Source organism: Vanessa tameamea, chromosome 5 (assembly GCF_037043105.1).
Source record: "Vanessa tameamea isolate UH-Manoa-2023 chromosome 5, ilVanTame1 primary haplotype, whole genome shotgun sequence".
Classification (NCBI taxonomy): Eukaryota; Metazoa; Arthropoda; class Insecta; order Lepidoptera; family Nymphalidae; genus Vanessa; species Vanessa tameamea.
This window is the reverse complement of record NC_087313.1, coordinates 5,809,933-5,829,300: the sequence shown is the minus strand read 5'-3', so window position 1 is coordinate 5,829,300 and position 19,368 is coordinate 5,809,933. Positions and strand designations below refer to the sequence as shown.

The 19,368-nt window shown below is 31.4% G+C and overlaps 1 protein-coding gene across 1 annotated transcript; it reads left to right on the top strand.

Annotated features, from left to right (window-relative positions):
- The first annotated feature begins 17,435 nt into the window (after window positions 1-17,435).
- LOC113392655 (TAR DNA-binding protein 43-like) lies at window positions 17,436-19,138 on the top strand. The gene has a single exon (XM_064220813.1). The coding sequence runs from the start codon at window positions 17,536-17,538 to the stop codon at window positions 18,871-18,873; it is 1,338 nt and encodes a 445-aa protein (XP_064076883.1). The 5' UTR covers window positions 17,436-17,535; the 3' UTR covers window positions 18,874-19,138.
- The last annotated feature ends 230 nt before the right edge of the window (window positions 19,139-19,368 follow it).

Here is a 19,368-nt window from a genome sequence, read left to right as displayed (position 1 = left end):
GAATAAAATTATAAATAGAATTCTAACGAAGTATATTGGTTGGTACCTGCCTAATTAGAACTAATACATTATATCCATTTATAACCCTATTTGCAAACATTGAATGTAATATAATTAAGTGTAACTAGCAATACAAAAATAATAGGTACGTAAGTAGATACCACGAACTACATACTTATATTTTATTTAATTCAATTTTTAATTATCTTGGTAATTAGGTGATTAATTCAGTGCATAAATAACTTAATGTAAGTTATTTGATTTAAGTAATCATATCTGCGACAAAGGCATTAATTCTTATTGACAATATTAACGAGTTACATTTCGCAATAATTCATTTAAATCGAAATAAAGCCGTCTAAACACAATCACGGGCTGCGGTTGCTGTGCACGCACAGAAACTCAATTGAGGTAGCATTCATACCAATGAAGTATTCGAAGGTATTTATTCGCCCAAGTCCTGCACACAGTCTAAGTGCTAAAAATGTACACAAGTACGCTTATACCACACAAGATAACATGTTATACTTATACTCAGGCAGTGAAAAAGGCCTTATTAGGGATGGGTATGGTACAGTCTGCGTCAAAGTTTCCTATGCAGTCATTGCAATTTCTCGACATAGGAAAAAAAGCATTTCCTATAAACATACTTACTTGTGATGGTGCAACCTATTCAAAGTCCTCATCCGGTAGGCCGGGATTGATTCAAGTATCGCTATATTTGATGATAACTTAAATTGCTATAGCAGAGTTGAAAATAGAGGGATCTGTAAATGCAATCAAGGATTGTGACTTAATCCATATACCTTAGCGTACCCTATGCATTGTTGGCGGTGTGGCTGTATAAGCGTCGTATAGTCATGCGATATTTATCAAAAAAGTATGGACGCAAAAGCTTGCGTAAAAGGAAATAATAAATAAAATTCCTTACCATATTATGTCTTCCACTTACTTCCTAAAACTATACTAAGTGCATCTTGTGTTTGCATTAATAAGTTTTTGTCTGCATTAACTAGTTAAATATTGGTTTTACAAATAGACTTTAAATCACAATATAACAATGGCTCGCAAAAGCTAATTAAATTTATGTTTTTGTTTAATACGTGGCCAAAAAATCAATAGGTAGGTAATAGAAAAAACACTTCAACAATCAAGGTAAGAATACTTAATTTTAATGGTTAATTATTCAGTAAAAAGATTAATCCACTTTTTGTATACAAAAAAAAACATACATGTGTGTCAAATGATGCAGCCATTTGAGGTAACTTTGCGTGTTAAAGTCATTGAACTCTGAATCGTGAATGCAGTTACTCTTTTCGTTTTTGTTGTTTATGTGTATACTTAACGGAATAGCATTCTCGCATCTGAGTAACTGACAAAACAAAAAAAAAAGTTTAGATTATATTTTTCGAAGTCTACTAGTTACTTCGAAATTCTAAAAGCTGCTGTTGTAATAAAAAAATATTTGATTATTTTTGAAAGGCAGTTGTGTCGTCATACTTGTCTATCATACTGAAATTCGTTGGTGTAAGCATTGCTTAACTAAGTTGCAATGTGTTGAACGGTATGTACCTAGTATATTCTCATAACAACGTATATCATGAGGTCGCCCAGAGAGGTGACGGTTGGCGGGGTTGTGTATATGTGGCCATAGGCAAGTGGGTCGGTTGTGAAACAGAGAGAGGCCTGTGTATGTATGACTGTGCGCAAGAGTCTACAGTCATCTATACGTTAATATTGAGGATTGTATGACTCCACTAAAAAATAATTTCAAATGAAAATTAAAATCATAAATATTCCAAATTGAAGTTTTAAAATCTATATTTCCAAATTTATCTCTACAAAAGTTTATCGTCCCTTTTCACCTTTTTTGAGATTTTATAAAATGAAAACCTGACTAGGTTCCTATAAAATAATGTGATTACTCAGCTAATTAATATTTTTCATAATTGTATGTATTGTAAATGTATTATGAAAGTATTTTTGTATTAAATAAAATAAAATATATACCTAATTATAATAAAGAGATAACGTTTAAATGTGCAAATGCATTATCAATTATTAAACAATAAACTTACATTGATTACGCGAATAGGATAATATCTATCGCTAATGTGACAAACTCGAGTGGGTTTTAAGATTATATTAATGTAAAAGTACCTATATAAATTATGAAAGTATATAAAAAAAATAAAAAGAAAATAAGTTATTTCATCAAAACCTAGTCAGCCAGTACCTACCTATCTAGGAGGCTAGGATATTATAATTCTCAAACCATTCATAATGATTATGGATTTTCAGGTCGAACCTATGGTAATTTCTTATAAACAATAACATTACAATTATAAGATCGAAGATTTAAAATGTAGAAGTATCTACCTTTAATTTAAAGATTAAAATAAACATTTCAACTCAATATAATATTATTCGTCTTTAGACGAAAATTTAATTATTAATAAAAAAAAAAAAAATTTTATTTATAATCAAATAGTTAACTTAAAATAAATACATTTATTATAAATAAATAAATAATTTAAATCCATTCATTTAACCAAATTCCATATATTTTTCATTGATAAATTAATTATGGATAATTTTAAAATGTAGTAAACAATACTCAGTATTTAATTATCATTATAAATTATTTACAAAGATAAGCAAGTTTGTCAAATTCCATATCTCTTATCTAAAGTTAAAAATATATTGAGAGATTGGTACCCAACAACTAAGTGATGCGCTATGTTTTTTAATCATTATTTACTTTAGCATTTCCTTACTAAATTATACAACTATAGCATCCGGCAACGGTTTAAAAATAAACGGCGATGTTTTCTGAATACTTTAAGTGCTTGCTAAAGAATGTATCTACGGGTATGAGTTAAACTATTACTATTTAATTTTTTCTTAAAACACGATTACTGATAAAGCAATATAAAGCTAATTTACATTGGTGCAGATTATGAAGTCCTCTTGTCCTCGAATCAGAACCACGAAGAATTCGAGAATCGGGATCGCGGGTCTGTCCTGTAAAAAATATTATACTTATGTTTCTGTCAAGAAACTCTTACTGACAGCTGGTAATTAAGGAGTTAACAGCGTACGCCAGCGCGGCGGTGCACTAAGACAGTAAGAGAATAGTGTTACACCTGTGTTTTCGTATCTGTATATACTTGTGGTATATACCTATATGATATCTCTGAAGCAAAATGCCTAAATTCTAAACCTTTTTTGTTCTAAACTACTTACTCAACCTTTAATAATATGTATGACTAAGTAGGTACTGCAATACCATAATTTCTTCAGAACACCTGGCTAACTCCGATAATCATTAGACGTATTACATATAGGTCTAATGATTATCGGAGTTATATACATTTGACCGATTTATCGTCGCATTCAGATACATTTTGAATTTGGTATTGTTTTTCATTTTTCATTTCATCCAGATTTTTCAATTTTACTACAATAATCTTAATTTAAAACTTCACAAAATAAATATATATATATTGTATGTTAGGAGAACAATATATTTCATTACATAGTATAAAACAAAGTCGCTTACCGCTGTCTGTCTATGTATGCTTAGATCTTTAAAATTCACAACGGATTTTGATGCGTTTTTTTTTTAATAGATAGAGTGATTCGAGAAGAAGGTTTATGTAAATAATACATGCACAATATGTACTGTATCGTGCATGTATTATACATATAACATTAATAATTTTAGAGGTTTCTAATGTGATGTCGTAAATAAACACATTTTTTTTGAGCTTAAATTGCAAATGCTGGCTGAACCCTACGAGATAGATCAAAATAGTGTACTACAGTATTGTAAACCTTAAAAAGGTCTACAAAAAAGTCCGAGATAGTATATGTCTATCTCTTAGAGATAACCTACTATAACCATTTTTTATCCTTTACTTTTACGAGAAATAATTATTTTCGAAGCGATTTTAAGCAATACAGTATTAATCCGTATCCAATAAGTACCTTAAATACATTGTGCATATAATATAGATCAATACGGCCCTTTACAGCATTTAATTTAAATAGATATTTTTATGATTTATTATATATGATTTATGAAGATATTACAAATCTAAAGTGCAGGGACATAGCGGTTTGTATTGTCGAATAACAAAAAAGCTTTTAATGTGTATATAAAGACCTTAATTTAGTATCAGCATTGCACCCGTGCGAAGCCGGGGCAAGTCGCTAGTTACTTATAAAGATACAATCAAATCTATTGTCCCTTGTAGGAAAAAAAATATTTCCTAAAAACTAATCAGACATTTTATCTAATTAATACATAATAATAATTTAAGTCTATTTAATATTTTCTATTAAAAAAAAGTAAATTCATAATATAAGTATAATGTTTATTAGTTACGTTTCTCACGTAGATAGTTATGTACCAGGGTATATACAGGTACACACTGTACGGGTACAGTGCTTGCTTTTTCGCTACGGTTTGAGCCCGTAGCGATAGATACCGAGAATATCTATTCTCGATATCTATCCGACGACGGGCACGAGACTATCGCTGTCGTAGAGATAAGGTGTTAAAAAGTAACAGGCTTATTGCAATTAATCTTAAAATACATCACTATATTAAGAGCAGTCTATTATAAATAAATGAAATAAAATAAACAAATATAAGATAACACAAAATAGTTGTTAATAAACTATAGAACTTGATTATATTTAATATTTATCTTCACACTAATGTCAGCATCCAGATTTATTGCGAGTTCATTTCGGGCTTTTTGGGCATTATGCTCTTATCGAATGTCCTCTTGGGATTTATCTAAATGCATAAATCCTGGCCTTTCGTTCATAACTTGTCTGAGATCTTTTTAGTATTATTAAATTTTAGTCATATTTTTCAAATATCCATGCACAATCTTTAATTCAACTACGGATATTTATAATACCGAATTAAAAAAAAATAGAATAAACGTTTTAAACGTAAATGTTTAAGTTTTAAATACGATAAATTATTATATATAATAAGTAATATGTTAAAATAATTTTAACTCATTTATTAATTGCATATTCAAACATATAAGTAAAACATGGATGACATGTGTTTTAATACCTATTTTTAATTATATAAAAATAGGTATTTTGTAATTATAAATTTAAAATAAATTATAAATATTGGCATTGAGTTTTTAATATCATATACAATACTGTTACAGAAAAGTAAATGCATCCTGTATCTCTCATAAGAAAGGTTTTATCGAATAGACGCATTAAACACATGACATGTTTTGTATGCACGTATTTTTTTAGTATTAATCATTTTTATTAAGATTAAGATAGATTATATAATTATAGAGCAACGTATTAATTTTACTATATGTATTTGCTCCAAAAAAAATTCAGTCAGGGCCGGACCGTAGGTTTAGGGGCTATTATTATTCTTAGGGCTTCTTCTATATTAGGATATTACTTAGGGGCCCACCTAAGACATACCTGAATGTAGACTTGAATTAAATGAATTGAATGGGCTTGATTAAATGCAGGATTTGCAGGGCTGCAAAAAAAACATAAAATTTGTCCATTCAGATTTAATTTTAAATAATAGTACAATCTCGTTCTATCTAACATAGTAGCCGACACCCAGATAGTGAAAATCGTGTTGCGTAAGAAACTAAAAAATAGCTAAAATAATAATTTATCTTAATTCATTCACACGTGAGTCTTAACTCTTAACCAATGATTGCGGATTCAAGTCTGGGCAAACGCCTCTAAATTTTCTTGTGCTTAATTTGTGTTTACCATTCATCTGGTACGTAGCAGTGGGACAAATGGGCAAATTACGAGCATTATAAAAATAAATTAGATCTTAAAACCGATATAACATGAATTGCCACAAGGTACACAATAGCATGATACGATTGCATTTTTAGTTCATCTGTCAAAGCGTGTCTTTAAAAAGTCTGAAACAACATAACAAGTTAGATATTGCAAAATGAATTTGTAAAATTAAATTGAAATCCTTTGCGATTTTAGAGATGTTTGACGGTATATGCATACCTTATTTGATTATACATCTCAGTTGAATTATTATTAACATTTAACTAAAAATTCAAAAAACAGATAAGGTACAATGTTTTAGACCACAAATAAAATATGCGTGTAAGCTATATTTTAAAACTAATTGGCGCATAATTGTTATCTTTACAAGACAAGTATTGATTGATATTTTCTGATCATTTATTACAAGTACTTACTAAATACTTTTGTTTTTATTCAATTATAAACTTTTTTAAAATTACATTATACAGACAAAAAGTTACAGAAAGAAACTTACTATTTCTATTTTCTCTTTGCAAGAAATAAAACCAAAAAGTTAGTTACTCAGCTTGTGCGGTCAAAACAGGTCACTGGCCGACGCCTACGTGCGTCGCAGGAGGAATACCTTGTCCTGCTTATCCAAGATCTTAACAATCATAAATCAGACATATATTTGCTATATATGTGTATATTAAAAAAAAATACTTTATTTGACTTAAAAAAAATTAAATTAATTTGTCTAAAAATAATAAGCTATCTGTAACTCTATGCTACCTAGATAACAAGTATGCAAATAACTCGTGGACTGGAATTCGATTGTATCATTCGTGGGTCAGCATGGTGTATTTCACTTAGCTATGAATCAACAAAAGTACTTTTTTATTCGGTAATTATAGAAATTTCCAAGAGGTAGTCCAAAATTCAGAGAAGAAGCATATTCATATCCATTTAATAATAATATAACAAGGATTATTATTTTCTCGATGGTTGTTTTTATTCAGTAAAATTAAAAATATAATAAAGATATTTATTATCTTTAAAAACGATGCCCTTAATAGTCAACAATAAAATTAGTATTTAATATACTTATATACATATCTAATTTAATAATCTAGGAAACGACTATAGGTAATAGGTTTTTTCTACCGCATACCAGATAAAATTGCTACTATTATCGTATACACACCTTTATTTTGCCGCAAGTTTAATTTACTTTTGAAAGTGCTTGCTGCAAATCGTATTTCGAACTATTATTTTAAATTGCGAAACCGCTCGTGAATGTTATATTGCGCGATATTTAGGTAATTTTTCTCTTTACAGCATATATGTATGTATTAAAATAAAATGTGTAAATATTCATAATCCTTTTACAGTGTTTTACAGCCTTAAAATTATGTAAATATTACAGGTAGGTATAATAAATACATACATAATATAATTAAGTATATTATACTATGTCCTTGCTATAATAGGGTTGTACATGAAGTATATTTGATTCGAATGAATCAATGTCAATATAATATTAATATAGAAATATTATTTAAATATTTAACTATTTTATACGGAAGACCGTAGAACTGGTCAAATAATAGTTAAACAACACCAGGAGGCTGCATGATGTATAATGAAATATGTTCAATTTAATAAGTATTATTTAAGTCACAAACAAATTTTCATTGACACCAAGTTTTGACCTAGTAGTCAGTCAGTTACAAATTATAACTTATTTTGTAGTAAGTATATAAAAATAATAAAATCGCGTATGCCTAAATGTCAATAGTATGTTTATTATATTTGCCAGTACATGAGAAGGCTATATATATTGAATAATATTTATAGTAGGTATATGGTGAACAGTTAAGCAAGACTTAATAATAATGATAATAAAACACACGACAAGTTAGTGACATCTTAGAAATCCAAGGTCATATGATTGTTATATGACCCTATAAATTGATAAGTTTGCAGGTAGTAACTAGTGACGGAGACTTATCATTATTATTAATAAATTATGTATAATTGTAGGTACATCCTTCAAGTTAGAGTTCACTGAAAACCCTTTTTAACTTTGAAACGAATGAATAGTTGCTACTAATGTACGACCACGGTCACTTAACTCTGTAGGTTGGCGTTGTAAGAATGTAACCAGTCTAGGAAAAATAAAACATGGAAAAGGGTCTAATTTTTAGTTAGACGCCATCGAGTTAACATTTATCCTACTACGAAGCGAAAAATAAAAGTCAACTTTTAATTAAGAACTTTTTTAAATAAATCACAGTCAAATAGAAAATAAGATACATATATTTTTTATATCTTCAAATATAAAATGTCATTAAATAGATAAGGAGAGAACCTTTATACAGATAGTCATTTTGCGTCATAGTGATTGTTTCGCTTCGTGTGGGATATGTTTCTTTGTGGTAACCACAATGATATTTAAATATAACCTTTGCGTATTACAACATTGCGATTGGCAATTTGCTACAGTTTTAACTACGCTTAAATTACACTAATTATTATTACTGTATTATTCTATATTTAAGATTAATTGTAATAGAAAAAAGCAACACATTCAATGCATTCGAGAATCATTAAATATCTATTTATTTATTTCTCCAATGTTTTTTTATGCAAAGATTAAATATTTGTAGTTTCAAATTCATTTTTGATAATTTAATGTTATTATTTTTCAATATCGACCATTGTTTACAGTAATATTATATTTACATTACATATATACATAACAGTAGGTAATATCGATTACATTCTAAAAAAAAGTTGGCGAACATTAACTATTAACTAACACTTCTAATTAAAAATGGTGGAATCAGCGTAAAAAAAATTTCGAGCGATTTTTTTCGCTACTTTATTTAAATCAAAATATGTGAAATGAAATTTAGTTTAAATCATAGATGTTATATGGGCGATAAAAAGTGCCCAGATTATTATATTATTAAAGTTTATACTAAACAAAAACATTAAGATTGGCCGTTGACAAACGTAGGTATAATTTCTTTTTTCACTTGTTAAAATTTAGCAACCTTACTCAGCGTCTAATTTTTTCAAGTGTACAGTCAGGTCACTGAAAGTGGGGTACATCTCAGTCACCTGCTCGTGGTGTACCCTAGGCAACCGGGCCGGCTTGAGCTTGCTCGTCGGCCGCGGCTAAGACTGGCGCGGAGGGATGCGGCGGGGCCACTTCTGGTACGTCTCTGATTCGGCAGGGCGGACCATATGAGTGGCCTCGTTGGCTAGGAGGGAGTGGGAGGGCTCGCTACTCGAGCCTCCCAGGTGTTTTGCACCGGCCGTCAGCGGCGGAGCTAACCATCTTATCCGCCGCAGGGCGTCAGCTTCGTTGACGCCCAGTCTCCAGTGGCGGACTCGGGGGAGTTCGTCACATTCCAACATGGAGGATGAGGGGAAATGCGCGCACCAGGTGCGCGTTCCATGTATTCAGCCGCCTTACGGCGGCTGCCGCTGGTGGGGCCGGGGTTGCATGCCATTGACGATCCCGTTGCCTCACCACTCGGCGGCATGGTGGAAACCCGAGGATGGTTTTAGTGGGTAGGACAGGGCATTAGCGTGCCCTGGCACGGGGCATTAGACCCCGGTTGAGTCCCACATACCCGTCCCGGTCCCCCGACCGGGCGGCATGCGTAAATGCATTTCCTCCTCGTAAAACAAAAAAAAAATAGGTCACTGAAAGCAACCCTCTCTCTACAAAATTGTGTAAGTCCTTTAATGTAAATAATTCAAATGTTAATAAATAAAGCACAAAATCTTCTTATTTTAATATTAATAATATTATGTTTTTCTAAATCTACAAAGACCTAAATCGCACCTAACGCCATTCGTCACCTTTAAGTTGGCACTATCTTTCATTATCTTTTCTAGAACGTTTATTTGAATATGTGTAATGTTTTCACTTTCGTTGCCGTGTATCCGAGCTTATTTACATTACGCGTCTTGTTAGCTAATTTAACCATCTTCGATATCTCACAAATGTTTTCACAAGGCTTTCGTTTGGTAGTAATAAAATAGTGTTACTAAAGTAAAAATATACTTATGTATATCTACAGAAAAACATATTTTTTTCACTACAATTTGTATAAATAAATACGTTACACCAAAGTTGACGATTTTTTTTGCTTTAATTTAAAATAAAAAAGTAGATGACAAATAATAATCTTTCTCCAACACACTTAACTCTGCGTAGGTACCTACATATATATATAACGAGAATGGGAGTTGAATACAAAATAATACTGTATATTGGTGTTTTCTAGACGGTAGCTTTGCATTGTACTAAGAATATATTACGTTGTTTCTCTCTTTTAAAAATGTAAGTATATAACGAATATCAAATATAGCTAGCAATATACTCGTAACTGCCGCAACCTTACCTCTACATGAGACAGATCGTAGATCACTCCGAAAAGTTAAACAATGCAATTTTCTAAACTTAAACTAATTGAACAAGTTAGCCTGACTAAGAATTATTACTCTGGAAACCAGACCTTCGTTTTCAATGCAATAAATTTAAAAGGATAGTAAACAATTGTATATTGAATTTAATATTAAAAAGATTAAATAAAAAACTATTTATAGGTACCAAATTTCCTTGAACGTTAACTTTATATTGGTTCTAATTTATCTTAAACTTTGGTATTCAGATACAAGTAAAACCACTCCAAACTCACGAATCGCATCACTTGTTCGTATTCTTAATGTCATCGTTGTCTTATTTCTAGAATGAATTGAAGTTCTTAGATCAACCGATTTCCTTTGTTTATTAAACGTTGTGTAAGACCTGCATTTAAGAATATATACGTAACAAACATTTCATAAATAAGAAGTCGATAATTATCGTAAGCATTCAAATTTATGTTTAATATAGAACAAATAAAATGTATGTGAGTTTTAAGCACCTATCTCTTATTACGTTTACAATGAACTATAAGTGGTAACATAACTATACACTTATGTTAACACTTACATTAAAACATATGTTATCTGATAAAACTTATGATACGATCTTATTATTAATATGTTATTAGAAGAACTAACTTTTACCTTCCCACTAAGTTTGATATTTAAATATTTATTTTGGCTTCGAATTACAATTTATAATAAATAAGGAAGTAATGGGATTGTTTAAAAATTGATTTAAAGAAATGCCGGACGTATGCAGTCGCTTAGAAGTCAGTGGCCTTAGGTCGCCCGCTGCCGCCATCGCCACGGCGAAATTCCACTGTTGAACTGACGCATTTAGAATATTAAACAGTTGCCCCAGCTCTTAGGTAAACTTGTGATTGTCATTTACAAAATAAAAAAGTGCATACGCTGACTCTTTAACCTATTAATGTAAAACATGTAAGATTCGAATATTTTTGTTAACTTGATAAACTAAAAGTTAACTATTTATATAGTCGTCGAAATAAGAAGTATTATCCTTTTTTTTAAACATTTAATATAATATTTATCTTTGTGCAGAAAACTAGTATCTACATTACAAGTTTCAGATCCTATTATTTTAAAACTAGATATAACTAGGATATCCTATCAATACCATAACTAAGCATAATATATTATGTAAAATTAAAAGCACAGTAGCACAGGTCATCAAGCATCAAGCATCTCAAATTGAATTTGAAATGCAGCTTAGCATTTAGGTTGATAGTTGTGTGAAACGAGGGAATGCAATCGTCAGCGTCGTGCTCGCCTTGGGCTGGCTTCCTGTTGGTGTATGCAGCACGCTACCAGTGAAGGGGACTGCACTGAGTCTTTGTTCCAAGCCAAAAGAGAAATGTTGCGGAACTAGTCGATGACCTTCGACAGAATATAAAAATAAAAGCATATTCATCCTGTCTCGTAGCCAACAACTGTTTTTTAAGTATTTGACATACTAAAGTATCGACAAATTATCAAGCAAATAACGCTTTGACGGCAACGGCTTTATCAAGGAAGGTCAATTATTGCGACTGAAAAAGCACTTCTTATTATGTATTTAACAAGTGTTTATTAATAAAATAATAACTGAAATAAGTACATACGTTTTCATAAGTTTAAATACCGAGTAAATAATCCTTTACTACTACGTAATACCTATTCCTTATAATTTACTTGTAAGAGCATTTTTGGATCTGTGACATTTACTTTATCTATGTAAATATATATATAGCTATATACATGCCTGCATATCATATTAAAAATGCTAATAAAGCGGGTAGAACAAAATTAGGTAATTTGCATGACGTTTTTATCACCCGTCCGAACCGGTTGTTGTCTGATTTCTGTTGAGATCGAAAGTTCATCTTACAACATTTGGACATCTTTTTAATTCAATATGTCGATATTTATAAATATTTCAATTAGCGCTATATACTCAAAATTATACCATACATATGTTATTTAACTATGATAAAAAGTGATAGAACATCGACCTCTTTATTAATAAATACATACTATAAATATTAAAACAAACAGTAAGCGTATTAATGCTGAAACACGAGCAGCTTTTCCAGCATTGCAACAGACTTATTTCATTATAGTTTATTATTTAATAACTGTTCAAAAATAATTCATTTGTTGATAGGATTATCCCGTAACTCTGTGTTTATTTGTCTGCTGCCGCATTTAAATTTTAATATTAACAGAACGTCTTCTGTATCAGTCAAAAGGTTGTCGTCGTGCAAAAGCTGTCATTCGTATAGGTTACGAAGATTTAAATTAGGCAATCAGTGGTAAAAGTCAACATTCAAGGCCAACAAGTGAGTGGATAAATATCCGCTTGCAAGGTACGAGTAGGCTTTATCACATTTTATACCAGGCATGAGGATTGAGGAATGTCATGAAGAAATGTATAAAAGTGTCTACGATGTTATTAGATATTCTTTGTTTTCAATTTATAGAAATAGTATTTTTATACTCTCCTCAAATATTGAATAAGCTTTGATCAGTATTAAGAGACGTTAAAATAAACATCATATAAGAAAGACAGGGTCAGATAATACTTCAATTAATTATAAATGTATTTTAGCTTCACACAGTGCCATTTATATTCTATTATCTGCCCGTTCCGTTTCCATTATGAAAATTTATTACAAATTGATATACATAAAAATTTATTACCCGATACACAAATATCACATACGTCACATCATCACTTACCAGGCGTTCTATGTTTAAAGCGTTTTTCATGAATGTTCCTGATTATTTGAAAACGGTTCAACTGAATTGAAAGATTTAAGTGGTGGCTTTAAACGTGAACAGTGTTAAATTAAATCACTTCATTGTTATTATTCCATTCTAATTATCGAACAGCTACAGAACACGCTATTGTAAAATATATATCCAAAATTACAGATTGGAAATGAAAAAGATCAAGTTTTAGTCGACAACATAATTACCTCTTTAGATATTAGATAGACCTTTTGTTTCGGAAACCTGGAAAAAGCTTGTTTAATAGACTTTTATAGGTGTTTGCTTTTACTGGATTTTTTATTTACCTGCCCATAAGGCAACAACCTGTTATGTCCTTAAAAATTACAAATGTAAACAAATGTCCAAAAAAAAAACATTATAAAACCTCTATTAACGTTCCCAGCAATGTAAAATTACCGTTTTCACGATGCAACTTGAACTTGGACTATTTCTGCGAATGTGTTCTACGATCTTTATAAAAAGTAGCAGTGGGCGATCCAAATATCGACATAATATCCGATATCTATTAGCCGCACCGCACACTATCTATGTATAGGATATTGCTGCAATATAAGTAGGTACATATTTAAACATCTAAGGACTAAGATACTTCGGAAATTAGGATATGAATGAGGTACCTACCTAATTATTGGAGTGCCTGAGGTTTCTAAATTTTATTATAAACATTTAAAGCGACCCGCCCAGGCTTCGCATGGTTTCAAATTCTAAATAAGGAAAACGATAAATGCTCTTAGCAAGAAAAAATTAAATAGATGTATTTATTTAAAAACGTTTATTTATATTAAATTTATAATTACTTATAAGTATGTCGTCAATGAAAAACTGAATAATATAAAAATAGTTTGAGACGAGACCTGAAAAATAGATCATTGTCCAAAGATTAAAATTTGGATAATTTTAACTTCCAAGTTTAATTTTTTTTTATTTTTATTTATTTATTTTATTTAAATACGTTATTGACCACCACAAAGTTAATGGGACAAAAGGTCTTAATGCCTGAAGGCATTCTCTGCCAGTCAACCTTTAGGTCAAACAGAAAACCATGAAGGCGGTAATTAAAAATGAATTAACAATATATAACAATATATGCACATACTTATATAAAACTACATAAAAAAACATATACATACATATCCATATAGTATCTATAAAATAAATATTGATCTATACTGTCTATCGTAAAAATATATATATAATATAACAATAGTTAATTTAATAATAATAGTGCATAACATAAGTCATAAGAGCTAGGGGCTTTCTGACAATATGTGGTCACGTAGACGAGTTTTAAAAGTAAATTTTGTGACTAACAAAAACTTATCCGACCACCCATTTCGAACAATTTTTTCGTTGCACATAATTTGGAAAGACAATATCTTCTAAAGGATCGTAACGAATGAGAAGACAATTGCACGGCTCTGATGCATCAGAGCAATATGACCAAAAGTTCAGCCACTTTGTACAAAATATTTACAAATGATATATACACACCTTCCTCGTTTACCGCTCTTTCTATTAATGAGAATTGAAAACCACATTAAAATCTTTTGAGTGGTTTAAGGAAGGAATTAGAGGACATATAGCCAGAAATAGAAAACGACTTTGTTTTATGCTACTGATAGATTTCGTTACAATCAAATAACATTGAAATGTTTACCAAATCACTGTTTTATTTTTGATAATTTATTTTCTGCTTATATAATTATCATGCATTTTTAAGTCGTATCGAAGATATCGACCTTTATAATCAAGATATCAAAATATGTCTGATCTTCAAAACGGATAATTAGATAAAATTCAATACCAAACCTACGAATAATATAAACATATAACAAAAAATTAATGTGAGGCAAACGGTAAAATATTTTTTTAGCGTTGAATGATAATGATTGCTTCTCCACACTTTAACAAATTCGTTCTAAACTAGCTGACCCAGCGAACTTTGTTCCGCCTTAGATGCAATAAATGAGCAGATTTTGGATTTTATTAAGTTAATTTTTTTTATTAATATAATAAATATAAATAAAAAAATCAAGTATTTTAATGATTATTTTGGTGCATAGGTTGGAACTCTTCAGTGAAGCACTTAGTGACGACATTTTTTGTTTTATTATCAGGCGCAACAACAAATCACGCAAATGGTCTTCTGACCCGTAAACATACCACATATAATTGACCATGGGAAAAATATTGATTATCTAGATTCGGACCACAAACTGTCAAAGATTAGCCTTGTGAATGCAAGATGGATCGGAAATTATGTAGTTTAAGTCATCTACATCTTTATTCTTAGCCGCCAAAATTGCTCGCTCATTCATTACATTCAGTTATTATTACATTATTACATTACATACAGTCATTATTTTTGTGGTTAGTAAAGATGTTTGGGAATACTTTGTTGATGAGTTCATCTTTCGATGGGACAAATTTACGGATATTCTGAAAAAATTAGATCAATCTGCTAGATTCGTCAACAGGTACTCGACCATTACAGATAGTTAGCAATTGCTCCGAGAAATCTTCAACAGATGCTTCATTTAGCAATGTAGGTCTCATGTTTATTGTCAGCTGAAGTTTCCTTACATAGCGCTATAGATTCGATGATTGGAGGCAAGGGTTTACTTCGCCAGCAGCAGTTGATCTTGGAATTACTGGCATTGTTCGGCGGAAATAGCCAGACGGTAAAATCGTTGCACCTCCTAAACATCTCAAGTCATTGCGTAGATATTTCAATGTTCGGTTAAGTGCTTCCAATGCACGTTTATGTACCATTGTGCATTCGTTCCAGATGATGTTTTTCGATGCTGATAAAACTTTGACCATTGTGGAGTGTTTTGCAATATGTTGGTTCATCAATAGTTTGAAGATTTAATGGCAATTTTAATGCTGAATGAGCCATACGGCATTCTTCTAAGAAAGTGGCTGATATTCCAGAAGAAGCAACTGCAACATCAATGTTGGATCGAACAGCGGCTAAAACTACTGACATGAGAAATGTGTTACCAGTTCCACCAATCTATCCAGGAAATATAAACCATTTCCATCATCAATTGCCTTCATTAATGTATCATAAACTTCCATTTGTTCCGGAATTTAACAGGGTTATATTCGTTTGAACTACTAAATCTAATTTCTGGTGATCATATTCACGTTTCCGTTCCGAAACGGAATCAAAAGTCCTATGTCCGTCTCCTGGTTCTAAGCTACCTCTCCACCAATTTTCAGACAAATCGGTTCATCCGTTTTTAAGTTAAAAGTAGTGTAATTCACACCACTTTCTTTTATATATAAAGATTTATGTATTTTTAATAATTTCGGTAAAAGCATAAAAAAGTGTCCATAACAGCTTCTACGCACTACCATTGCAACAGCAAATCACGGAGCTACTATTTTAAGGCTGTTTAAACTGAATAGTAGTAAAAGCTCTATCTAAAAAGCATGAGCCATATAACTGTGTACGAGTTTACGACTTTGACCGAGAACTTTTTGCGACTTATTCACAGGTAGCATCTATCAGGCTACCCTGGTCAATTTGACCTAAAACTGCATGACAATATCATTAAAAAGACGAAAAATGAACATGCACAATATTTTGTAAAACATTTGTAGTAGGTTATATTTACTGAATTCTAATATTTGTCTGTGCCGATATAGTTATATAGTTCTTATTATTTCATGGAAAGACTAGACTCTAGGGACCTTAGTTAATTTGCTTATAAATATGTTAACTGATAAACAAGTTAAGAGAAGACTAAAGTAATAACGGACACTAGCCAATAGTTTTTAATTGTTAATTAAACTATAGTATAATATAGTCAATGGTGCCAATATAAAAAAAAAATTGGTATTATGACGGATTACGGAAACGGAATGGTCCACAGAAGGAGGATGACAGATGTAAAAATGTTTTGTAAATGTTTTTATTTTTAAATAATACACGGTAACTAATACAGGTAATAAAGTTAGCCCGATTGTTTTAGTTGTTCTGTAGTGCGACACTCTATCTAGATATATTATTAATTTAAGTATTTAAAATTGTTTATTGTAAAAAGAGCATTGTTGTTTTTATAGAGTAATAAAATACGTTAAAAATTTAAAGTAGAGTAATATGAAATTTCTCATTCATTCATTATTTAAAACAAGCCAAGTCAATGCCAGACAATATAAACAGGGTTTTATAAAGAAAAATGTCACACTATCCATTTACTATATACTATACGTAGGTATTATAAATACTATATGTAGGTATTATAAATAAAATAACTTATCGATTTATTGGCACTAGGTTAGTTACCGTGTATTATTTAAAAATAAAAACATTTACAAAACATTTTTACATCTGTCATCCTCCTTCTGTGGACCATTCCGTTTCCGTAATCCGTCATAATACCAATTTTTTTTTTATATTGGCACCATTGACTATATTCGTATTCTTCGTAGCCATTTTGACTTATTGTGTAAAAATAAGGAGTGAATTTTACATAGTAGATAGCTCTGAAAATTGATACAATGAATAATAAAGATAATTTTAGTGAAGATATCTTTGAGTATATTAAAGTTAGTGAAGATGAAGATGATTCAAATGCTGTAGAAATTCCTTGTGAATTAGACGGGACCTTATTGCTATCTACGCTAGTGGCACAATTCCCTGGAGCTTGCGGACTCAAATACCGCCATCCTGATAGCAAAACTATTCGGGGAATACGTCTTAGTGATGGCAAATTGCATCCACCAAGTGAACAAGGTTGGGCTAAACTTTTATTTATTTGCGTTTTTCCAAAAGAAAATAAACGCAAAATGGAAGATGTGTCACCGGAAAATTCAGCGGCTAAAACAAAACGGTTAGAAAAGAAACTAACTTGTTCCGATTTAATATGTCTCGGCTTACCGTGGAAATCAACTGAAGAATCGATTAAACAGTATTTTGAAAAGTTCGGCGAAGTTGTCATGGTTCAGTTAAAACGAGATAAAAACGGACTGTTTAAAGGCTTCGGCTTTATACGATTTGCTACATATGCCTCACAAATGCGAGCTCTTGCACAAAGGCATAACATAGATGGTCGCTGGGTCGATGTTCGTATTCCTAACTCAAAAGAGGGAGTGGTACCACAAATGCCTTGTAAAGTTTTTGTCGGCAGATGTACAGAAGATATGACAGCAGACGATCTGAGAGAATATTTTTCAAAGTTTGGTGAAGTAACAGATGTATTTGTTCCTCGACCGTTTAGAGCATTCGGTTTCGTTACTTTCTTAGACCCAGAAGTGGCCCAAAGTCTGTGTGGTGAAGACCACGTTATAAAAGGTGCGTCGGTTTCTGTGTCAAGTGCTGCACCAAAAATTAAAAGTAAGTCTAATCCTAATTGGAAAGATGACTCTTATGGCCCAAACAATTGGGAAGGAAATCGATCAGGTCCATCGGGAGGGTCTAATGGCAGTGGCAGCAACAACAACATTGATACTCTTAATATGCAAAACTTAGGCATAAATCCAAATGGTGGTCCACCAGCTAACTTTAATTTGCCAATAAGTCTTGTTGCTGCAGCTTTGAACCAAGCTGGCTGGGGTGGATTTTTGGGTGGTCCAGGTAATACAGGTCCAAATAATTGGCAAGGTGGCCCTCCTCAAGGCAGTGGTGGTAAAAATTGGAATAACAATCAAAATTGGGGTCAAAATGGACCTCCCCCATCATGGAATCAAAGTAATAATCCAGGCTGGAATGGTGGGAAAAATGGCAATTGGAACCAAGGCAATTGGCCAAATGGACAAGGTTGGGGTGGTAATGGTGGGGGTGGTTCAGGGAGTTCAGGGTCTAATGGTGGATGGAATAACAACAAACCCCAGACATGAGGTGAGCGTACACTAGAAATGTTCATACCAGAGATGATTGTGTTGATTGGGGAGGTATAAGATAAGTGTTTAAATGTTATTGATTTTGCTATTTATGTGAAGATTTATGTCAATATACATATATTTATAGTGATAGTACTATCACACAACTCAATTGTAAAAAGTTAAAACAGATTGTAGTAGATTTAAGGTGACTTTGTTCTGTGTGTAATTTGTGATATGGCATGATGTGAGAGACATTGAATTAATAAAGTATGCATTCTGAGATGGATGTTTCAATTGTGCTGTTGGGTGGGTTAATTGTGTATCATTGAAGAATGATAGATTTAAGGGTGAAATTTTATATCATCAATTTTAATTGTGTAATGGAATTGGTTGACTGCATTGATCTCAATTCTTTAGGAATTGAGTATGAATGTATTTTTGATATGGAGTGAGTTAAAATATGGTATGTATATAAAAGATCATGTGTAGCAGACGTCTCGGTGTCTGAGT